A 24,967-nucleotide genomic window follows, 5' to 3' on the forward strand; every position below is an offset into this window, starting at 1 on the left:
GGTCATTCTGACCAGTATGAGGTGGTACTTCATTGTAGTTTTGATTTGCATTCCTGTAATAATTAGCGATGATGAGCATCTTTTCATGTGCGTTAGTCTGCATTTTATAGAGGAATTGTTTGAAAGGTTTGAGAAGGAGAGAATTGAAATACGAAAGGCAGTTGGGGAACTTTAAGAAGAGGTGAGATGAACTGCTGTTTCATAGTCAAGAAAGGATTTGTCAAGATCCTCTTCTCTCTGCCTTCTAGAGACTGGTAGTGAGTGATTAAAATGAGTGCTCTGTATTCCAAACTTGGGTGTCTTTAAATTGCAAAGCCTTTTAGTAATTGGATTTTGTTTCTGAAACTTTTCAAAGGATTGTTGATCATATATTGGGTAACTAGTTATGTCTTTTGGTAATAACCTCTTTTCTTTTTTTCTTTCATTTACTTTTCAGTCTACTCTTATTCTGGGGAGGAACTTATATGTTATAATCAGTTCTCCATCTTTGTTGTTGGCTCTGGAGGCTTTGGTGGCAAACGGATGTCAGACAAAGCTAAGGTAGGCTATGACTTCATAAGCGAGATACATGTGTCGTTAAGGATCCTTATCTGTATTTTGAATTTAACCATATGTGTAATTTCATACAGTAGGGCTTCAGTAGTCCACACTTCTTTGAATCAGAATGTGTTCCTTGGATTTGAAATGCTGTTTATATTTGTATGTTTTAATATATAACATATGTTATATATAGAAAACTCTGGCTGACGTAAGTGTCATGTAGCTGAGGTAACTATGGGAATATCTTTGCTTTCTTATGCAAACTTTGCCTGCATCCAAACCTCTTTAGAAAAACCTAACACATACAAGTGATCCTTGTATAAATGCAAATCATCATTCATTAAATGACTTGAGCATTTCTCTTGTATAAAACAATTCTAGTTACTCTTTAGTTCTCAAATTCTATCCAAAAACATATTTTTTTTCCTAAAAATATTTTGTAAATTGGATTTTACATCAATGTAACCTAGCTTTTACCTCTGCCCTCAGTTCCCAGAATAGGGCCGCACTGTCTTCCTAGGAGGACCAGCCCACTCATTTTTCCTATTACCTCCACACCACTCCCCAGCCCCAGCTTGTGTTGCAGAAGCTCAATTCCAGGTAAAAGTGGCTGAGAGTTACGGGGCTGTCTTCCTCCACCCCGCCCCTACTTGTAGGGTGGAGACTGTGTTCCACCGTGGCAGGCTGAGAACACTAGGGCCCTGATAACTCTTGCGCAGCCTGCTCATAGGGTGGTGGTCCCCTGCTACTAGAGGCAGGCTGAGAAGACCAGAAGCTCCTCCCTTGCCTAGGACTCTTCTTGTAAAGTGAGGATGTCACTTGGAGAGAAGTGGGCCACGATGCTTGCCCTCATGTCCGTTGCAGTGGTGCAGAGGTTTGGCCTGGGGGGCAAGGCAGGCTGTAATAATTTAGAGAGCTCTGAAGCTCTTCCCACGGAAACTGACTCATTTTGGTACCAAGTATTTGGAAGCTCAAAAGTAAGGATGGTTTCAAAAACAGTGTTACTTTAGTGATAATCAAGAGGAGGCTGGTAGCTCCATGAAAGCAGTAAACTAAACTAGTCCAACTAGAAATTTGCCAGAGAGAACCATGGAAAGACAGCTAAGAAGAGTCATCATGGGATCATAACAAACCTCAAAGACTGGCCTCAAAGACTACACCTCCAAAAAGGCCTGACTTTAATTGGATCAGATTGTGGAACAACTTATGCCCCAGGGCACTGTTGAAAATAATAGAACAGTCATCTGTCAATTTGTGAAGCTGAACAGCTGGACAGACAGTTTAACAGAGAGATCAGGGAGAGACAGTCACACAGAGCCCTGCTAAAACCACTGTCATCCATCCCAGGCTGACTGTGCTTGCCCAAGGCTGTACCCTCTGAGGAGCAACATCAGAGTCTGCACACTGTGGGGGAAATGTACTTAAATAGTCTAGCCAAGTCACTAAACAAATAAACAAGTTAACAATAACAACAAGCCCTGGAAGGGGAAAGGGGTCTCAGTATCCAGAGTTGCTGCAATATGTTATCTAAAGTATCCAGTTACCAACAAAAATTACAAGATCTGAAAGAAATAAAAGAGTATGACCCATATATATGAAAAAACAAAACAAAACAGGCAACAGAGATTGCTTTTGAGAAGACTTAATAGGAAAAGACTTCAAAGCATTTATTGTAAATATAGTCGAAGAACTAAAGGAAACCATGCTTAAAGAAGTAAAGTGTGTAAAGAAGTAAAGTATGATGACAATGTCTCATCAAATAGAGAAAAATTGGGGAATTCCCCAGTGGTCCAGTGGTTAGCACTCCGCACTTCCACTGCAGGGGGCACGGGTTCAGTCCCTGGTCGGGGAACTAAGATTCTGCAAGCTGCGTGTTGTGGCTCAGAAAAAAAAAAAGAGAGAAAGAAATCAATAAATAGAAATTATATAAAAAAAGAACCAAATAGAAATAGTTCTGGAACTGAAAGTACAATAACTGAAATGAAGAATTTACTAGAGGGTCTCAATGGTAAATTTGAAGTGGCAGAATTAAAATAAAAAAACTTGAAGATCGATCAATCTATCTCTGTCTGAAGAACAGAAAGAAAAAAGGTGAAGAAAAAGAATGAAGAGGCTCAGAGAAATGTGAAATACCATTAAGTACACCAGCTTTTATGTAATGGGCATACCAGAAAGAGAGGAGAGAGAAAGAAGCAGAAAAAATAATTGAAGGAACAATGGCATTGATGAAAAACGTTGATCTACACATCCAAGAAGCTCAACTGCTCCAATTAGGATATAAATGCAAAGAGGAAGATCTAAATAGACATTTCTCCAAAGAAGACATATAGATGGCCAAAGAGCACATGAAAACATGCTCAACATCACTAATTATTAGAGAAATGCAAATCAAAACTATGAGTATCACCTCACACTGGTTAGAATGGCCATCATCAAAAAATCTACAAACAATGAATGCTGGAGAGGGTGTGGAGAAAAGGGAACCCTTTTGCACTGTTGGTGGGAATGTAAATTGATACAGCCACTACGAAGAACAGTATGGACGTTCCTTAAGAAACTAAAAACAGAGTTAGCATATGATCCAGCAGTCCCACTACTGGGCATACATCTGGAGAAAACCATGCACCCCAATGTTCATAGCAGCACTGTTTACGATAGCCAGGACATGGAGGCAACCTAAATGTCCATCAGCAGAGGAATGGGGGCTTCCCTGGTGGTGCAGTGGTTAAGAATCCGCCTGCCAATTCAGGGGACACAGGTTCAAGTCCTGGTCTGGGAAGATCCCACATGCCGTGAAGCAACTAAGCCCATGCGGCACAACTACTGAGTCTGTGCTCTAGCACCCACGAGCCACAACTACTGAGCCTGCGTGCCACAACTACTGAAGCCTGCATGCCTAGAGCCTGTGCTCCGCAGCAAGAAAAGACACCGCAATGAGAAGCCTGCGCACTGCAATGAAGAGTAGCCCCCGCTCCCTGCAACTAGAGAAAGCCTGCACACAGCAACAAAGATCCAACACAGCCAAAAAAAATAAATAAAATAAATAAATTTATTTAAAAAAAAGATTTATGCACTTAAAAAAGAAAAGAGGAATGGATAAAGAAGATGTGGTACATATATACAATGGAATATTACTCAGCCATAAAGAAGAATGAAATAATGCCATTTGCAGGAACATGGATGGACCTAGAGACTGCCATACTGAGTGAAGTAAGTCAGATGAAGACAAATATCATATGATATCACTTATATGCAGAATCTGAAAAAAAAACGATACAAATGAACTTCTTTACAAAACAGAAATAGAGCCACAGATGTAGAAAACAAACTTATAGTTACCAGGGGGGAAATGGTGGGGGAGTGATAATTTGGGAGATTGGGATTGACATATACATACTACTATATATAAAACAGATAACTAATAAGGACTTAACTATATAGCACAGGGAACTCTACTCAATACTCTGTAAGGACCTATATGGGAAAAGAATCTAAAAAAGAGTGGAGATATATGTGTGTATATGTATATATATATATAAAAAACTGATTCACTTTGCTGTACACCTGAAATTAACACAATATTGTAAATCAACTATACTGCAATAAAAATTAAAAAGAAAATAAATGCAAAGAGATCCACAATCTTGGTAAAGTGCATTTAAAGATTAAATCAATATAGATGTGAATTGTTTGTCTAATTCTTACAGTTACTGTCATCTTTTGCATTGGGAAAAGAGTCTTTACCTTTTTCTCCTTTGTGGCCTAGAGAATGGATCTGCTTATATAATTCCTTTCATTAAACAAGGTCATTTCAGGGATCTTAATGTAGATGAAGCTAGCAGTTATGAAATTTTAAATGTCATTATGTGCTGAAAATAAAATATTAAAATAAACTTTTTATCCAGTTTGCAGATTTTGTTACAGTCAGCCCTCCATATCTGTGGGTTCTGTATCCACATGTTTGGCATCTGCAGATTGAATCAACTGTGGATCAAAAATATTCAGAAAAAAAAATTCCAGAAAGTTCCCAAACTATTTACACAGCATTTACATTGTATTAGGTATTATAAGTAATCTATGCACATCCTCCCAAGTATATGGGAGGATGTGCATAGATTATATGCAAATACTACACCGCTTTTATATAAGGGATTTGAGCATCTGCAGATCTTGGTATCCATGAAGGGGTCCTGGAACCAATCACCCTTGGAAACTGAGGGATGACTGTATATTGAAACATGGTTGTTTATCAAATATCAGTTTGGGTAAAGAGAATAACAATTATTTTGTTATTATTTAACGTGTAATGTTTTTTGATCTCAGGTAGCTGTAGCCATACCTAATAGACCTCCTGATGCTGTACTTACAGATACCACCTCACTTAATCAGGTAAGAATTTTTTTTTTTAACATCTTTATTGGAGTATAATTGCTTTACAATGGTGTGTTAGTTTCTGCTTTACAACAAAATGAATCAGTTATATATATACATATGTTCCCATATCTCTTCCCTCTTGCATCTCCCTCCCTCCCACCCTCCCTATCCCACCCCTCCAGGCGGTCACAAAGCACCGAGCTGATCTCCCTGTGGTATGCGGCTGCTTCCCACTAGCTATCTACCTTACGTTTGGTAGTGTATATATGTCCATGCCACTCTCTCACGTTGTCACAGCTTACCTTTCCCCCTCCGCATATCCTCAAGTCCATTCTCTAGTAGGTCTGTGTCTTTATTACTGTCTTACCCCTAGGTTCTTCATGACATTTTTTTTTTCTTAAATTCCATATATATGTGTTAGCATATGGTATTTGTCTCTCTCTTTCTCACTTACTTCACTCTATATGACAGACTCTAGGTCCATCCACCTCATTACAAATAGCTCAGTTTCGTTTCTTTTTATGGCTGATATTCCATTGTATATATGTGCTACATCTTCTTTATCCATTCATCCGATGATGGGCACTTAGGTTGTTTCCATCTCCGGGCTATTGTAAATACAGCTGCAATGAACATTTTGGTACATGACTCTTTTTGAATTATGGTTTTCTCAGGGTATATGCCCAGTAGTGGGATTGCTGGGTCATATGGTAGTTCTATTTGTAGTTTTTTAAGGAACCTCCATACTGTTCTCCACAGTGGCTGTATCAATTTACATTCCCACCAACAGTGCAAGAGGGTTCCCTTTTCTCCACACCCTCTCCAGCATTTATTGTTTCTAGATTTTTTGATGATGGCCATTCTGACTGGTGTGAGATGATATCTCATTGTAGTTTTGATTTGCATTTCTCTTTGGATTTCCATTTCTCCTTGGATTTATCCTGTATGGGACTCTCTGTGCTTCCTGGACTTGATTTACTATTTCCTTTCCCATATTAGGGAAGTTTTCAACTATAATCTCTTCAAATATTTTCTCAATCCCTTTCTTTTTCTCTTCTTCTTCTGGAACCCCTATAATTCGAATGTTGGTGCGTTTAATGTTGTCCCAGAGGTCTCTGAGACTGTCCTCAGTTCTTTTCATTCTTTTTTCTTTATTCTGCTCTGCAGTAGTTATTTCCACTATTTTATCTTCCAGGTCACTTATCCATTCTTCTGCCTCAGTTATTCTGCTATTGATCCCATCTAGAGTATTTTTCATTTAATTTATTGTGTTGTACGTCGTCGTTTGTTTCATCTTTAGTTCTTCTAGGTCCTTGTTAAATGTTTCTTGCATTTTGTCCATTCTATTTCCAAGATTTTGGATCATCTTTACTATCATTATTCTGAATTCTTTTTCAGGTAGACTGCCTATTTCCTCTTCATTTGTTAGGTCTGGTGGGTTTTTATCTTGCTCCTTCATCTGCTGTGTGATTTTCTGTCTTCTCATTTTGCTTATCTTACTGTGTTTGGGGTCTCCTTTTTGCAGGCTGCATGTTCGTAGTTCCCGTTGTTTTTGGTGTCTGTCCCCAGTGGCTAAGGTTGGTTCAGTGGGTTGTGTAGGCTTCCTGGTAGAGGGGACTAGTGCCTGTGTTCTGGTGCATGAGGCTGGATCTTGTCTTTCTGGTTGGTAGGTCCATGTCTGGTGGTGTGTTTTGGGGTGTCTGTGGCCTTATTATGATTTTAGTCAGCCTCTCTGCTAATGGGTGGGGTTGTGTTCCTGTGATGCTAGTTGTTTGGCACAGGATGCCCAGCACTGTAGCTTGATGGTCGTTGAGTGAAGCTGGGTGCTGGTGTTGAGATGGAGATCTCTGGTAGATTTTCGCCATTTGATACTATGTGGAGCCGGGAGGTCTCTTGTGGACCAGTGTCCTGAAGTTGGCTCTCCCACCTCAGAGGCACAGCACTGACTCCTGGCTGCAGCACCAAGAGCCTTTCATCCACATGGCTCAGAATAAAAGGGAGAAAAAGTAGAAAGAAAGAATTAGTAGAGGTAGAAAGAAAGAAAGAAAGAAGGGAGGGAGGGAGGGAGGAAGGAGGGAAGGAAGGAAAAAAAGAAAGAAAGAAGATAAAGTAAATAAAATAAAGTAAGATAAAATATAATAAAGTTATTAAAATAAAAATATAATTATTAAGAGAAAAAACAAAAAAAAATGGACGGATAGAACGCTAGGACAAATGGTGGAAGCAAAGCTATACAGACAAAATCTCACACAGAAGCATACACATACACACTCACAAAAAGAGGAAAAGGGAAAAAAATCATAAATCTTGCTCTCAAAGTCCACCTTCTCAATTTGGATGATTCGTTTTCTAAAGGAGATAAGGAAGGAAAGAAAGAACGAAGATAAAGTAAAATAAAAGAAAGTTATTAAAATAAAAAGTATTAAGAAAAAAAAACAAAAAACGGCCGGATAGAACCCTCGGACAAATGGTGGAAGCAAAGCTATACAGACAAAATCTCACACAGAAGCATACACATACACACTCACAAAAAGAGGAAAAGGGGAAAAAATACTAAATCTTGCTCTCAAAGTTCACCTCCTTAATTTGGGATGATTCGTTGTCTATTCAGGTATTGCGCAGATTCAGGGTACATCAAGTTGATTGTGGAGCTTTAATCCGCTGCTTCTGAGGCTGCTGGGAGAGATTTCCCTTTCTCTTCTTTGTTCTCACAGCTCCCAGGGGCTCAGCTTTGGAGTTGGCCCTGCCTCTGCATGTAGGTCGCCGGAGGGCGTCTGTTCTTCGCTCAGACAGGACCGAGTTAAAGGAGCCGCTGATTCGGGGGCTCTGGCTCACTCAGGCCAGGGGGAGGGAGGGGCACGGAGTGCGTGGCGAGCCTGCGGCGGGCGGCACAGGCGTGCCTGACGTTGTACTAGCCTGAGGCGCGCCGTGCGTTCTCCCGCGGAAGTTGTCCCTGGATCACGGGATCCTGGCACTGGCGGGCTGCACAGGCTCCCCGGAAGCGGGGTGTGGATAGTGACCTGTGCTCGCACACAGGCTTCTTGGTGGCGGTAGCAGCAGCCTTAGCGTCTCATGCCCGTCTCTGGGGTCCGCGCTTTTAGCTGCGGCTCGCGCCCGTCTCTGGAGCTCCTTTAAGCAGCGTTCTTAATCCCCTCTCCTCGAGCACCAGGAAACAAAGAGGGAAGAAAAAGTCTCTTGCCTCTTCGGCAGGTCCAGACTTTTCCCGGACTCCCTCCCGGCCAGCCGTGGTGCACTAACCCCCTGCAGGCTGTGTTCACGCCGCCAACCCCAGTCCTTTCCTGGCGCTCCGACCGAAGCCCGAGCCTCAGCTCCCAGCCCCGCTTGCCCCGGTGGGTGAGCAGACAAGCCTCTCGGGCTGGTGAGTGCCAGTCGGCCCTGATCCTCTGTGTGGTGATCTCTCCGCTTTGCCCCCCGCACCCCTGTTGCTGTGCTCTCCTCCGCGGCTCCGAAGCTTCCCCCTCCGCCATCCACAGTCTCCGCCCGTGAAGGAGCTTCCTAGTGTGTGGAAACCTTTCCTCCTTCACAGCTCCCTCCCACTGGTGCAGGTCCCGTCCCTATCCTTTTGTCTCTGTTTATTTTTTCTTTTGCCCTACCCAGGTACGTGGGGGGGTTTCTTGCCTTTTGGGAGGTCTGAGGTCTTCTGTCAGCGTTCAGTAGGTGTTCTGTAGGAGTTGTTCCACGTGTAGCTGTATTTCTGGTGTATCTGTGGGGAGGAAGGTGATTTCCGCGTCTTACTCTTCCGCCATCTTCCCAGAAGCCTCAAGAATGTATTTTTGAAAAGTGATAAAGCCACCTGACTCCTGACACTTTTTGATTTATAACTCTAATACCCTGTAATTTTGTGAGTCCAAAAGTAGTGGCTGTGTTCTACGTAATAAAAATAACGGCATATTTCTGTAGCTGACATTCGTTCTTTCTGAATTTTTACTTAGCAGTTTTTTTATCCACTAGGTATCAAAAAAAATGTAAAATGGCTTTTCATTAGTCAATTGAAAAAGCGTTATGCTTTGTTGGCAGTGGATTGCTTGCCTTAAGGAGACTGCCTAGCTTAGTAGTGAAGAATTTCATTAAAGCCTTAGAGAGCAGGATAAAATAAAAGGCAAATTTCATTTATCCTTTCTTCTATTGGAAAAGAAAACTGAGCTACATTGCTTCGAGAGAGATTATTTTATGCTAACTTTAGTGGACAGGTACAGTAAAGCATCGGAGAAGGAGTAGATGATTTAATCTCTTTTGTTTGGCATAAATAATATGTTTTCTGATGGAGGAGTTAAAATGCCCTGTCAGTTAACAAATTCTGTAAGCATGCAAAGATTTATCTAAGAAACAAAAGGTGACCATAAAGATGAGAAAAGCAACTTTGTTTTTGAGAGACCTGAAGATTCTTCCCTATGATGGCCAGAATACTAACCATGCAGACATAGAACAGAATATGTAAAGCTCTGAAGTTATGCTGTGAATAAGCAGGTAATGACAGCACATTATTTGTAAAATTCACTTATTTTTTGATACTAATTTTGATATACTTGATATGAGAACTGCAGGATTTATGTGTGCTGGCAAATAGGAATATAATTTCATGAGCCAGAAAGAATTAAGTTTGGAATATATTAATTGTATTTTTTTATACACTATATAATTGGGTGATAGAACAATACTTTCTACCTCAGATTAGTTTTTGCCTTTAAATGTTCTTCCTATCCCTATTTCTTATCAGTTTCTTAAGAGAGCACTCATATTTATGTTTAATTAAAGCTTCATAGTGAAATTAATTTTATTAGCACACTAAAGAACAGAAGACTTCATGGTTTCATGGTTCAGAAAACCCAGAAATGCTCCATTATTATTCTTGTGTTACTGAAATAATAAAATGTATCTGCTGTAGATAAGAAAAGCTGAATAGTTTCTATGGCTTGAATTGCTTTATACAGTAAGCAGAAAGATTTTTTTTTCTTTTTTCAGATGAATAGAACTTTTTGTTAGCTTTTAGCAGACTTGAGTATTTTGCTGTGTGACAAAGGACAGTTTATAAATTAACAAATATTTTTTGTATAAATAATGGACACCCATCATTTGACAGAGGTTCCTGACCATTTGTATCATATGGTCACTTGAGAATATGATAAAAACTACCGACTGTTTCTTCAGAAACATTTTGCATAAAAATTAGCTTAAATTTCAGGGGATTTGTGGGCTGTTTTAAATTGGATCTGTGCTATAGGAGATACAAATCAAGTAGAAGAAGTGTGATCTATTGACAAGGAACTGAAAGGATACTTAGATATAAGGTGTAGATGTCTTAATTTCTGGGGCACCTATTCTAAGCAACGAATGATTAAATACAAGGCTTTGAATTGTAGAGTAAGTGCTGTAGACATTCTGAGATGGGCTACTTATTAGAGAATGACATACAGAAGAGTTTGGTAGGAAAGATGGGACTTCTGAACTAAAATGGTGTATAGATATTCTCTCTTACCAGGGATATAAGGCTTGCAGTATGGCCTGGAAGGGGATAAGAACTTAGTAATGATAGCAGAAAAGAGCATGATGTATGTACAAGGAGTAAGAATTAGAGCATTCACACCGGAGAGTGGTGGGAGATGATTGTGGATGAACAGACCTTTAAGGAGAAGTGGAAATGGAACAGATTATGTTGTTATAGCATAAACTTTGTGCCAGCTATTTAAATTAAATAAGTAACTTCTCAATCAGTAGGGAAACTAGCAACCATCGCTCTACCAATATCACTTCTGGAATATTTTGTTTTTCATGTCTTTAGGAGAATTTCTTCATCTTCAAACTGGTATGATATTACATGTATACTTCATGGTTTTTCATAATTAATAAAGAGAAAATTCATCCCCAATAATCTAGAAAGACCAAAGAATAAATAGGTAACAGGTGTTAGGCTTTGTATTTGAGGAGGATGAAAACAAGTATCTTTATTTTCCCCAGATACATATCTCATACTACTTATTCTAACAATTAGGATTTTAGCTACCATCATTGTTAAATAAAGTTAATCTTTGGAATATTGGTTATACTCCATTAAAATATAATTCTTTATTATATTACCATGTGTATTATAAGTACTTTTAAAATTTTGTTTTGAAACAATGATTTATTATTTTGCATGACTCTGGGTTGCCTGGGCGGTCCTTGTGCTACAAATGGTGTTGGCTGTCACTCATGTAGCTGTTCTGAGATGGCGTCTGGGTGGGGCAGGAAAGTCCAGGATGGCTCTTTCACAAGTGCAGGGTCTTAGTGCTCCCTGTTGGCTGGCGTGCCTCTAATCTCCACCTGGCTTCTTCTTCACGTGGTGTCTCATCTTCCAGGGCCTTTCTCTGTGGCCCTCAAGGGGACTTCTATTTAAATTTCTGGAACTGTTTCCTGTGTAGCTTCCTCCTTTTCAGTACATCTACATTCTAACTGCCCATTCTCACAGAACTCTGATCTTTATCTCTTTAACTCTTTGAGACTGTTTTGCTATGTTTCTGTTTCCCTTTTTGCACTGCAGTCTAGAAAGTGCTGTCAGGCAGAGCACTGTGGCCATTGTAGAGTCCATCTTTTTTGTTTCTTTTCTATCAAGAATCATAATCCTGTTCTGCCTCCTGTCCAGTATCTAAGAACAGTATCCCCCTCGCCCACTTAAAAAAATTTTTTTTCCTAATTGTTTACTGTGGAAGAGTAAGTTCATTCCACTTATTCCATCTAGGCCGGAAGTGGAAATTCTATACCTTTTTATATGCCCATAGTGCCCAATTTTCTCATTTATTACTATTTGTTTTTTCAGTTTTTATTGCTGTGCTTTGTTTCCTACTTGTTTCTAACAATTAAAGAGCCTATTTTATTTTCTTGTTTCTCTTTCCCTTATAGTTCACATTTTGGGGAATGCATTAATTTTACTTTTTCAGAACAGTTTAACATTTATATATTATTCTTGCCTCTTCCCCACCTTTGTTTTAGTCTTAGATTTGCAATTGAATATATATCAATCCTTTTGCCAAAGTTTCTCCCATATCTCCTGGTTGGATAAAGCTCCTCCTGTGGTAGGTTCCCCAAGAAGGCCTCGTGTATAGTATTCCTTTGGTTCCTATGTATTTATTTATCTTATTATTATTTTTAAAATAAATCTATTTATTTATTTTTGGCTGCATTGGGTCTTCTTCATCGCTATGTGCGGACTTTCTCTAGTTGCAGCTAGCGGGGGCTCCTCTTCGTTGTGGTGAGCGGGCTTCTCATTGTGGTGGTTTCTCTTTGTTTCGGAGCACGGGCTCTAGGCGTGTGGGCTTCAGTAGTTGTGGCACATGGGCTAAGTAGTTGTAGCTCACGGGCTCTAGAGCACAAGCTCAGTAGTTATGGCGCCTGGGCTTAGTTGCTCCGTGGCATGTGGGATCTTCCTGGACCAGGGCTTGAACCCATGTCCCCTGCATTGGCAGGCGGATTCTTAACCACTGCGCCACCAGGGAAGTCTGGTTCCTATGTATTTAAAACTATTTTTCTATACCCTGGATACTTGAAGGACAGCTTGGCTGGATATGAAATCTTGAGTTTCTTAAAATGGTGTTCCATTGTTGCCTGGCTTTCTATATTGCTGTTTAGAAGTCTGATGCCAGTCATTATCTTCCTCTAAGTTACTTGATCTTTATCCTTGAGGGCTTTAGGATTTTTTTTTCCTTTATCTTTAAAAATATAATAGTTTTACTAGGATAAATCTCAGTGTTGCTCATTCCAAGTCAGTTTTCCCATGTACCTGGTGGGCCTTTTTAATATGTGTGTTCAGATCTTTTATTTTCAAAAAGTTTTCTAGGGTGATAATTTTAAATATTCGTTCTTATTCATTGTTTTATTTTTATTTCTTCAGGTACTCTTTATGTACATTGGATCTTTTTCTATCTTTCTTCCAACCATTTTCTCTCTGTCCTTTTTTAGTTCTTTATTTCATTTCCATCCTCTTGGTTTTTTTCTTTTTTTTCTTCTATGCGCCTTATTAAAATTTTGTTTGAATATGTTCTCCTTTGAGAACATTATAATTTAGTCTTCAATTTCTAATATGATTTTGATTTTTCTTTTATTTCTTTCCCAAGTTTAATCATCTCTTACTTCATTTCTTCATGTTTTTTGTCCATTTATATTCTTGGTTTTTGAATTTCAGATTCAAGATGTTTATTTCCTATCCCCAAATGCTTGAGTATTGTGTTATCGTTTTCTTCTGTTTGCTAGTTGTTCTTTCTGGGAAAATTTTATTTATAATAATGTTTTGGTTCTTATTTTCTTTTTTAGTCTTATTGTAGCTTTGCACAGATGGAGATTACTTACCTGTATGCATTTTGTAGGTAAAGTTAGTAGTTTGGGATGGTTTACAAGATTCTTTCTTAAAGAAATTCAAGATTGTCATCTTCTGTCAGTATAGCAAAGTGCCTTTACTTTAATGGATGGCTTTTTGGAGTAGGGCATAGTGGGGAAGTGTTTTATTAAATTTTTTTTAGTTCTCTTTATCCTGCAGGATCATAAATTTCCCCTCTTGATTCTTTTTCTTCACCATTCAGTCTTCAAAGGAGACATCTTTGTTTTATCCTCTTCTCCCTCAGAAGTATTGCCTTTCTAGGACTGCCATTTGGAGGTGCATGCACTTTTAATTCTTTGCTCAGTAGTCAGTATTCTAATCTTCCAGGATTCTTCTCAGTATTTTTGTCCTCGAGGTAGGCTGTCTGTGTCTCGAAGTGATTTTTCTTTGTTTCCTTTTTTTCTCTTCCATGAGCTTCTGCTATACTCCCCCGCCCCACCCCTACCGCTCTCTCTAGTAGTTTTGAGAGTGTGCTCAGAAGACAATGCTGCTGGATATAGGTGTTTATTTTTCTACTTAGAGGAATTTGAAGTTTGTGGTTTTTCTCTTCTAGTTACACTGTAGGCCTGAGATCTGTGTAGTTTTACTTGTTCTTGTTGATCTGTTTGCTTTTTTAGGGGATGTGAGGATTTGGGAAGAACTAATTCCTGACCCTTTTAATTTAGCATTTAGTTTAACTTAATGGTACACTTAAAAAAATTACTTATTTATTTGGCTGCATTGGGTCTTAGTTGTGGCACGCAGGGTCTTCGTTGCGGCATGCGGAATCTTTCACTGTGGCATGTGGGCTCTCTAGTTGTGGCGCGTGGGCTCAGTAGTTGTGGCACGCAGGCTCTCTAGTGGTGCGCAGGCTCCAGAGTGTGTGGGTTCAGTAGTTGTGGCGTGTGGGCTTTCTAGTTGTGGTGCGCGGGCTCTAGAGGGCGTGCGCTCAGTAGTTGTGGCACAAGGGCCTAGTTGCCCCTTGGCATGTGGAGTGTTAGTTCCCTGACCAGGGATCAAACCCATGTCCCCTGCACTGGAAGGTGGATTCTTAACCACTGGACCACTAGGGAAGTCCCTACTGGTACACTTTAAATAAATAAAACTAAGAACTAATTTACTCATATATGGAAGATCCTCCCACTTACATTTAATACTCAAGTAAGACAATATAGAGCTATTTTTCTTAGTTTGTATGTGTGAATTTTAGTGATTTTTACATCTAGGCAGAAATGAAACAGAACAAAACACGAAGCTTTTTGCTTTTCTTCTGAAATATGAAAGTTCTTCAAGATATTCAGAAAATAAACCTTGATAGTGTTCTTTATTGTTTGGAGAACGGTTATTTTGCATTATGATTGAATTTAGTTAAACATCCAATCAGTTGACTTTAGTCATTTCTCATGATAGATCTTTTATATCTTTGCTAATTCTGCCTTCTGTTGGAAGCAATGCTGTCATTGAAATAATATGAAAATTTTCATATTCCTTTAATATGATTTCTTTAGAAGAGTTGTTTCTTTTCATTTATAGGAATAATATCTGTGGGGTAAGAACACTGGCACTAATCTTAAAAACTTGATTGTCTTATACTGTTGCTGAAATCTTTTAAAATAATCATAATAGTTCACATTTATTGAGGTATTAATATTTATCAAGGATAATGCTCTGTAAGAGTTTGATTAGCCTCTCAGTTTTTTAAATGAGAAGATTGAGGCTTAGGGTGATAAAGAAAATTGCCCACTAATGGCAGAGCTGGATTTGAACCTAGGTCTGTCTGGTGCCAAAGCCCATGATCTATTATGTGTTTGACACCTTCCCCTTTGGACCCTGAAATTCGTCATTTTTTTTTTCCATTTGTATGCAACGTGATGATGTATATTTGCCTAGTGTTTTATTTTTTTTAAAGTGCTTTCTAAAATTTATCATTTAATCCTCTACCATCTTATACAGAATCTTAAGTCACATCTATTTGATAATTGTTGATTTGATTTAATTATTTTTAGAAGTCATATAAAGGGAAAAAATACTGAGTCATTAAAAAAGTGAATAATTTAGAAAACTATCATATAGAGTGATGGGAAAGAGAAAGAGCTTATTAAAATTGTACAAAACATTAAAAAGTAAACAACATTTTCCTATGAATTAGAGGAGATGTTATTTTCTGTAAATAAAATTTGTTAAAAAAGAATAATCAATAATTAAAAACAAAAAAACTCATTAAGAAAGTCAGGTATGCTGACATGGCTAGTCTCTACACAACATTTTAATAGTCTTGGAAAGCTTGACCTAGCAGTTGATAAGAAAGAGAAGTCTGGAGGCAGCCCCATAGTTAATATACAGGTACATTAAATACTTACTGTTAGCTCTTTTATGAATTTCTTCCCTTCAGTACTGAAAAGTACTCTCTCATTTGACCAATGCACAATTTAAATGCTGGGAAGTGTGGTGACTTTTTTCCTATTGTTATCTATATCTTTCTGCTAATTCTGCCTTGTCTAAGTACAGAAGTGATGTGAGGATCTGGAGTAAGCAGGAATATAATCTTAATGGCAAGTTATTAGTCTGTTGTTTTGCAGGATGAGCTGATTTCAGGATTTAGTGTACCCAGTAGAATGAAAGTTTGTGAGGAGTGTGTGATGTTTATATGTCTAGTATTGGGTTACAGGCTTCAATTTAAAACACCCCATTAAGAAAGTTGGCATAAATTTTGCTTGGTTAGAAGAGGCCATAAACATTTACACCTTATCTTCACTGTGTTTTTTTTTTTAATGTTTCTTTCTTTTCTTTTTTAGCCTTTTTTTTTTTTTTTTTTTTTTTTTTGTGGTATGTGGGCCTCTCACTGCCGTGGCCTCTCCCGTGGCGGAGCACAGGCTCTGGACACACAGGCTCAGCGGCCATGGCTCACGGGCCTAGCCGCTGCGTGGCATGTGGGATCCTCCCGGATCGGGGCACGAACCCGCGTCCCCTGCATCGTCAGGCGGACTCTCAACCACTGCGCCACCAAGGAAGCTCTCTTTTCTTTTTTAAAAAATTAATTAATTAATTTTTGGCTGCATTGGGTCTTCGTTGCTGTGCGCGGGCTTTCTCTAGTTGCGGCGAGTGGGGGCTACTCTTCGTTGTGGTGCACGGGCTTCTCATTATGGTGGCTTCTCTTTGTTGCGGAGCGCGGGCTCTAGGGCATGTGGGCTTCAGTAGTTGGGGTGCTTGGGCTTCAGTAGTTGTGGCTCGCAGGCTCTAGAGCGTAGGCTCAGTAGTTGTGGCACACGGGCTTAGTTGCTCTGTGGCATGTGGGATCTTCCCAGATAAGGGATCAAATCTGTGTCCCCTGCATTGGCAGGTGGATTCTTAACCAGTGCACCACTAGGGAAGCCCTTCATTGTGTTTTAATGAGAGTAGATTGATGGATTCCTTTTTGTGAATTTCTCCTTAGGCAGTGGTAACCAGTGTTGTTCCCAGATGTAGTTCTTGGTTCCCCTTCCTATTATTTGACAGTCCTCACCCCTTCTGATTTCAGTGGCAGGTGTTACAAAAAGCATTTGATTTACACTTAATCTTTTTTTGTTAGAAATAGTTATTTTTTAATCAGAGCTACTATTAGGTACATTATAATGCATTTCTTATGCAATAACCAGCCATATTTCCTGTTTTTAGTTTAATGTATTCTAAGAAGGCACTGGGTGCTAGTTTATTTTATAATTCTTTCTCCACAGGCTGCTTTGTACCGCCTCAGTGGAGACTGGAATCCCTTACACATTGATCCTGACTTTGCTAACTTAGCAGGTGAGTTGCTAGTAATGTAAGCCAATGAAAATATTAGCTCAGTTATCTAAATAATACTTAAAGATGTCGCTACTTATGACTGGAAGTTTGAGTAACATTTAAAAAATAGCCCTCTCCTAATATGTTTATGCAAAGGACATGGAAAGGTGGGAAGTAGTGTTCAGAAATTGGTGTACGTGAAATTCAGATTATGGTGGAAGGTAGCTCCTGCTAGTGCAAGGTCTAGGATAGGACCATGGGGATGGGTGTCTGAGTTATCGTGAAGGTCGAGGCCGTTGGAGGGGAGAGCAAAGAACTGAAAGGTTGAAGAAGGATCATCTACATACATGGATATTGAAATCACTGTGGATGATTTCATGGTTACAACCAAAGCTAAACAAAATAATTATTTGTGTCCCCAGATTTCTGACATTCCTTTCTTTTTTTTTCTTTTTTTGTTTATTTCATAATTTTTTGCCCAGGAAGTATTATTTATAAAATATTTTCCATGTTTCTTAACACATTATTGACCGGAGACGTATTAACGCCATAGGCGTTAGTTTCTGCAAAAATCCCCCCAGTCAATAATGTGTTAAAATAGATGGTATGATTCAGGCTAATGCAGTTTAAAAATGTATTTTTCAAGTCCTGAATGAACTGTTCTTGGTTTTTAAACATGAAATGTGCCTTTATCTAACTAAATTCTCTCTCTCATTTTTAGGTTTTGACAAGCCCATATTACATGGATTATGTACATTTGGATTTTCTGCCAGGCATGTTTTACAGCAGTTTGCAGATAATGACGTGTCAAGATTCAAAGCAATTAAGGTGTGTGTAAATTAGTAATAATTTAACTACTTGTTCCTTTTTAGTTTTAGAGGAGTCTTAGTGACTTCACTTAAAAATAGGTACTATACTGAAGTTATTATTTTTATTATTTCGTTGACTTGGCAATCAGCAAGTTTTCTTTTTGTAGCTATAAATGCCTCTATTACACATGCATCATGAAGGATATTATATACAGTTATACTTTTAACAGATTAATTTGATTGTTTTATAAATAGTTAGGGACATACATATAGCAGCTTATATGCCTTAACAAAAACTCGAGATTTACCTTTAAAAATTTATTTATTCATTTTTTACTGTTTTATAATTTGCCTTAATTTAATTGAAAATGTTAAGTGGCTGCATTTGAACTGTAATAAACATGCACCTATATCAGTATGTTGGCTGCATATTGATTTTAGTTTTGCACTTTTTTTTTTGTGGTCACTTTAAGTTTATTTATTTTTGACTGCATTGGGTCTTCCTTGCTGTGTGCGGGCTTTCTCTAGTTGCGGTGAGCAGGGGCTACTCTTCGTTGCAGTGCATGGGCTTCTCATTGCGGTGGCTTCTCTTGCTGCGGAGCACAGGCTCTAGGTGTGCGGGCTTCAGTAGTTATAGCACGTGGGCTCAATAGTTGTGACTCACGGGCTCTAGAGCACAGGCTCAGTAGTTGTGGCGCACGGGCTTAGTTGCTCTGCGGCATGTGGGATCTTCCTGGACCAGGGCTTGAACCCGTGTCCCCTGCATTGGCAGGCGGATTCTTAACCACTGTACCACCAGGGAAGCCCTAGTTTTGCACTTTTAAGTTTTCATCCATTATAAATTACAAAGAAAACTGACTCTGCACAATTTTGCATAAATCGAAAGACATATACTTAAAAAAAAAAGAAACAAAATTTTAAGGCAGTGTCAAATAGCTCCAAAAGCTTTTATCAGTTTGTGATCCATGCAGCAGTGGAAATTTATTTTCTGATGTCTTGCCTTTGATAACACTGGTTATTCTCATTATTATAACTATTTTATAGTTATTATTATAATTATTTAAAAAATCAGCCAATAATATGTATACAGAGCAAATAAAATAGTATGGAAAATTAGGAAATAAAAAGTGTAATTATTCTGTCTATACAACAACCCCAGGTCTTATTCCTCAGACTTAATTAGTGCCACTTTTAACTGCTTCTGTTAAGTTGTTCTGGTGGTTACCTATATAACTCTACTTAATATGATTATTCTTCTGTGTTTTGATTTGTCAAGATTAAACTATTTATTGATTCTATACTTTGAAAGACAAAGAATTAACTTTTACTAACTATATCCTTTCTCTACTAATTGTATCATATTACTATTTTTATGAATTTAAGTATAGTCCAGTCTCTGTTTCTTCCTTTTATGCTCTCCAACCTTCCCCTCAAATTCCACCCCCCCTGCAAAGTGGAAAAGTTTCATATTAAAACATTTTTAACCCTAAAACACATTTTTTTTAAAGGTTCGTTTTGCAAAACCAGTATATCCAGGACAAACTCTACAAACTGAGATGTGGAAGGAAGGAAGTAGAATCCATTTCCAAACCAAGGTATGAATAATGTAGTTAGAGGTACATTGTTTTGTTACCCTCTTCACTGTATCCTATAATTATGTTCCATCCTAGCATACTTTTGGTTATTACTATGGATATGATATAAAACTTAGAAAGTTTTTAAAAAAAAATCAGTGGTAACTTTTAATTGAAAATAAGATGCTTCTGTACCTTATTTTTTATTTTCTGTTTTTTTTTTTTTTTTACAGTCCAGGTTTTTTATTTTCTTTACCCCCATCATGCCATGAATTCATAGGGAATGGGCTCCAGCAGTTCAGGCTCTTTTCCATTGGTTCTCATGAAGTGTGCTTCCCTGGGTGGAGCAGGCTGGCACTTCAGCTGAACCCAAGTACCTTTCTCTTTGGCTTCCTTCTTTTTCTGATCATTTTCCTTCACTAGTTTCAGGAAGCTATCTTGGCTCTTAGAGTGCTTAACATGCTCGATACGCACATTAATTCTCTTGGCAAGAATCTTGCCCTTAACTTGTTTGTTTACAATGATGCCAACAGCATGCTGGGTAACATTGTAGACTCTCCCAGTTTTGCCATGGTAACATTTGTGGGGCATTCCGTTTTGAACAGTGCCCGTTCCCTTGATATCTGCAATATCACCTTTCTTGTAGATTCGCATGTATGGAGCCAAAGGAGCAGCTCCATGTTTTCTAAATGTAGCGGGTGCCCCTCCTCTTTCCCTTTGTGTTGGTCATTTTGGTGAATTACTGGAAGATGGCTGTTCTGGCTGAAAAGAAGCTATTTTCTGTTTTTTATTCTCAGCTAAATTGGTGCCTGTCTACATAGCATTTCTGAAAACCCAACCAACCATATCTTTTTGGCTCAACCCATCATTCAAGTTGTTGTCAGAATATAATCTTCAGAAAATTAAAGGCATGACTCTCAGACAGATATAAAATGAAAATGTGATGAAAATTTATTTAATTCCTTAACGAGGGAGCTAGCAAGATGATAAAACTGGTTCAAAGGAGAACTAGAACAACAGGGTTTATGTGGTCCAACAGGGAAAGCATTCTAAAATAATTTTGCTGAGTTAGAGACAAAACTAGTCAATTGTCCTATAAAACAGTAAAACCATATCTGTTACGGTTATATTTCCTACTGGACAGAAATAGTGTGCATTTTGATCACACAAAAACCCACAAATTAACGTCTTAGGTCACAGAGTCTGGGCTTAATTAATAGTAAGTAACAAGACAGTATATCTCCCTATAGAGTTAAGTAATTTTGGGGTGAGGCTGTTAGCAGTGCTCCAGTAAAATACTAAAAGGACGTGCAATCAGCCTTTTATAAGTTTTTTACAGATTATTTTTGTTAATACAATTGACCAGGGTGATACTTTTTGGCCTGATCATTTGTACTACATTGATGGTTTGTGTTGAGCAGTTTAAATACCACCACCAACAGTAATAACAGTTTATATTTCATTGTATATATGTGGCACATCTTCTTTATCCATTTATCTGTCGGTGGACACTTAGGTTGCTTCCATGTCCTGGCTATTCTAAATAGTGCTGCAGTGAACATTGTGGTACATGACTCTTTTCGAATTATGGTTTTCTCAGGGTATATGCTCAGTAGTGGAATCGCTGGGTTGTATGGTAGTTCTGTTTTTAGTTTGTTAAGGAACCTCCATACTGTTCTCCATAGTGGCTGTACCAATTCACATTCCCACCAGCAGTGCAAGAGGGGTCCCTTTTCTCCACACCCTCTCCAGCATTTATTGTTTTTAAATTTTTTGATGATAACCATTCTGACCAGTGTGAGGGGATACCTCATTGTAGTTTTGATTTGCATCTCTCTAATAATTAGTGATGTTGAGCATCCTTTCATGTGTTTGTTGGAAATTTGTATATCTTCTTTGGAGAAATGTCTATTTAGGTCTTCTGCCCATTCTTGGATTGGGTTGTTTGTTTTTTTGGTATTGAGCTGCATGAGCTGCCTGTGTATTTTGGAGATTAATCCTTTGTCAGTTGCTTCATTTGCAAATATTTTCTCCCATTCTGAGGGTTGTCTTTTCATCTTGTTTATGGTTTCCTTTGCTGTGCAAAAGCTTTTAAGTTTCATTAGGTCCCATTTATTTTTGTTTTTATTTCCATAACTCTAGGAGGTGGGTCAAAAAGGACCTTGCTGTGATTTATGTCGTAGAGTGTTCTGCCTATGTTTTCCTCTTAAGAGTTTTATAGTGTCTGGCCTTACCTTTAGGTCTTTAATCCATTTTGAGTTTATTTTTGTGTATGGTGTTAGGGAGTGTTCTAATTTCATTCTTTTACATGTAACTGTCCAGTTTTCCCAGCACCACTTACTGAAGAGGCTATCTTTTCTCCATTGTATACTCTTGCCTCCTTTATCAAAGATAAGGTGACCATATGTGTGTGGGCTTGTCTCTGGGCTTTCTATCCTGTTCCATTGATCTATATTTCTGTTTTTGTGTCAGTACCATACTGTCTTGATTACTGTAGCTTTGTAGTATAGTCTGAAGTCAGGGAGCCTGATTCCTCCAGCTCCGTTTCTCTTTCTCAAGATTGCTTTGGCTATTCGGGGTCTTTTGTGTTTCCATATAAATTGTGAAATTTTTTGTTCTAGTTATGTGAAAAATGCCATTGGCAGTTTGATAGTGATTGCATTGAATCTGTAGATTGTTTTGGGTAGTATAGTCATTTTCACTATATTGATTCTTCCAATCCAAAAACATGTTATATCTCTCCATCTGTTTATATTATCTTTAATTTCTTTCATCAGTCTCCTGTAGTTTTCTGCATACAGGTCTTTTGTCTCCTTAGGTAGGTTTATTCCTAGGTATTCTATTCTTTTTGATGCAGTGGTAAATGGGAGTGTTTCCTTAATTTCTCTTCCAGATTTTTCATCATTCGTGTATAGGAATGCAGGAGATTTCTGTGCATTAATTTTGTATCCTGCTATTTTACGAAATCCATTGATTAGCTCTAGTAGTTTTCTGGTAGCATCTTTTCTGTGTATAGTATCATGTCATCTGCAAACAGTGACAGTTTTACTTCTTTTTTTCCGATTTGTATTCTTTTTATTTCTTTTTCTTCTCTGATTGCTGTGGCTAAAACTTCCAAAACTATGTTGAATAAGAGTGGTGAGAGTGGGCAGCCTTGTCTTATTCCTGATCTTAGTGGAAATGGTTTCAGTTTTTCACCATTGAGGATGATGTTGGCTGTGGGTTTGTCATATATGGCCTTTATTATGTTGAGGTAAGTTCCCTCTATGCCTTGTTTCTGGAGAGCTTTTTTCATAAATCGGTGTTGAATTTTGTCGAAAGCTTTTTCTGCATCTATTTAGATGATCATATGGTTTTTCTCCTTCAATTTGTTAATATGGTTTATCACATTGATTGATTTGTGTATATTGAAAAATCCTTGCATTACTGGGATAAACCCCACTTGATCATGGTGTATTATCCTTTTAATGTGCTGTTGGGTTCTGTTTGCTAGTATTTTGTTGAGGATTTTTGCATCTATGTTCATCAGTGATATTGGCCTGTAGTTTTCTTTCTTTGTGACATCTTTGTCTGGTTTTGGTATCAGGGTGATGGTGGCCTCATAGAATGAGTTTGGGAATGTCCCTACCTCTGCTATAGTTTGGAAGAGTTTGTGAAGGATAGGTATTAGCTCTTCTCTAAATGTTTGATAGAATTCGCCTGTGAATCCATCTGGTCCTGGACTTTTGTTTGTTGGAAGATTTTTAGTCACAGTTTCAATTTCAGTGCTTGTGAATGGTCTGTTTATATTTTCTATTCCTTCCTGGTTCAGTCTCAGGAGGTTGTGCTTTTCTAAGAATTTGTCCATTTCTTCCAGGTTGTCCATTTCATTGGCATATAGTTGCTTGTAGTAATCTCTCATGATCCTTTGTATTTCTGCAGTGTCAGTTGTTACTTCTCCTTTTTTATTTCTAATTCTATTGATTTGAGTCTTCTCCCTTTTTTTCTTGATGAGTCTTGGCTCGTGGTTTATCAACTTTGTTTCTCTTGTCAAAGAACTGGCTTTTAGTTTTATTGATCTTTGCTATTGTTTCCTTCATTTCTTTTTCATTTATTTATGATCTGATCTTTATGATTTCTTTCCTTCTGCTAACTTGGGGTTTTTTTTGTTCTTCTTCTTCTAAGTGCTTCAGGTGTAATGTTAGCCTATTTATATGAGATCTTTCTTGTTTCTTGAGGTACGATTGTTTGGAAGATCTTTTTTTCTGAAGTATAATGGGGAGTAGTCAAGGGAGAATGATCTTCCTGATTGTTAAAAGTCAGTTTTAATAAATGCTGCCTTAAGTTTTAGACATTGTCCTATACATTTGTAGCAATACCATACTTTTATGAAAGAATACCACTGGAATAATTTTAGCTGATATATTAGGAATTATAATTCCTTTAATATTTTATAAAAAGGCTATTTAAGTATTACTTTATACTGTGTACACTTCCTTTTTGAAATAAGAGCTAGAATTATTTCTTTACAAAGACTGTGGTCTGTTCCTACCCAATTTCATTCTATGTTAACCGAACAAATACACTTTACGTACCCCTACCTCATGTGGATTTTGTGCCATGCCTTTTACTATTTATAAGAATTAAGCAGTTCTCACCCTGGCTCCCCATTAGACATACTTATATTGGGAAAAAAAAAATCCCCCAAATACCAATGCTCAGGGTCCACCCCAGACCATTTAAATTGGAATATTTGGAGATGGGACCTGGTCATAAATATTTTTTGAAAGGGCTCCAGTTGATTCTACAGTTAGGGTTAATTAACACTTGTATTAAATCAGTAAGCTTTCATGTTATTTCTCTTGATATTTAAGTTATGAACTGTTTATTTAATTTGGATTATTTTCTTTTTCATATGAAGAAAAATGTAAATTTCTTTTAAAAGATTTTATACTGTTTCACAATGAAATTGTATTTTCTTTGGAATCATCGGAGTGAACTGGTTGTTTTTCTTTTTCCTCTTGTACCTTTATAAGGTCCAAGGAACTGGAGACATCGTCATTTCAAATGCATATGTGGATCTTGTGCCAACAGCTGATGTTTTAGCTAAGACACCATCTGAGGTGGGTTATAGCCACTGACATCCAAGTCATACCCTGACTTATGAATTTCAATTAAGATCACTTTAAGAATATTCAGTCTACTTTAGTAAATTAAGAGCTATGAAAGATTCTTAACTCGAACTGGAGAACATTAATTTAAAACTGCTTGGAGAAAAAGGAATATTTTGACAACTTATGAATTTTTAAAAAAACTTTTTTGTGTGGATACTAGGGTATCTTTCAAGAGAATATAAGTAATTTTTTAGTTTTAGAGTAAGTAAATCAGTTGTTTAATGAGAAATCTTAAATAGTATTTGGGAGAAAAATATATTAAAAATTTAAATATCCTGTACCTTTTTCTTGATTTAAAGATTTGTATAATGCTTTGAGTGCAGATATAAAAACAGTAGCATGTATTATTTATTAAAACATTTGTGTTATTCTGTATTAACATGCTGAGACTTTTAATAAAAATATTTA

The 24,967-nt window shown here is 37.8% G+C and overlaps 1 protein-coding gene and 1 pseudogene across 10 annotated transcripts in view; one reads left to right on the plus strand and one right to left on the minus strand.

Moving 5' to 3' along the window:
- HSD17B4 (hydroxysteroid 17-beta dehydrogenase 4) overlaps positions 1-24,967 on the plus strand; it is a 179,896-nt gene that overhangs the window by 84,833 nt on the left and 70,096 nt on the right. For all 10 annotated transcript variants that reach the window (XR_009563448.1, XR_009563447.1, XR_009563446.1 and 7 more), the window contains 6 exons: positions 437-540; positions 4,864-4,929; positions 16,975-17,044; positions 17,745-17,851; positions 19,341-19,427; positions 24,422-24,508. Coding sequence is in view for 7 of the 10 variants with exons in the window: in XM_070045176.1 (XP_069901277.1) it covers positions 437-540; positions 4,864-4,929; positions 16,975-17,044; positions 17,745-17,851; positions 19,341-19,427; positions 24,422-24,508 (521 nt within the window). In the remaining 3 variants the exon portion in view is untranslated. The remainder of the gene's footprint in view (positions 1-436; positions 541-4,863; positions 4,930-16,974; positions 17,045-17,744; positions 17,852-19,340; positions 19,428-24,421; positions 24,509-24,967) is intronic.
- On the minus strand, positions 19,668-20,136 carry LOC115860217 (large ribosomal subunit protein eL21-like; annotated as a pseudogene).

Source organism: Globicephala melas, chromosome 3, assembly GCF_963455315.2.
Source record: "Globicephala melas chromosome 3, mGloMel1.2, whole genome shotgun sequence".
In the NCBI taxonomy this organism is placed as follows: Eukaryota; Metazoa; Chordata; class Mammalia; order Artiodactyla; family Delphinidae; genus Globicephala; species Globicephala melas.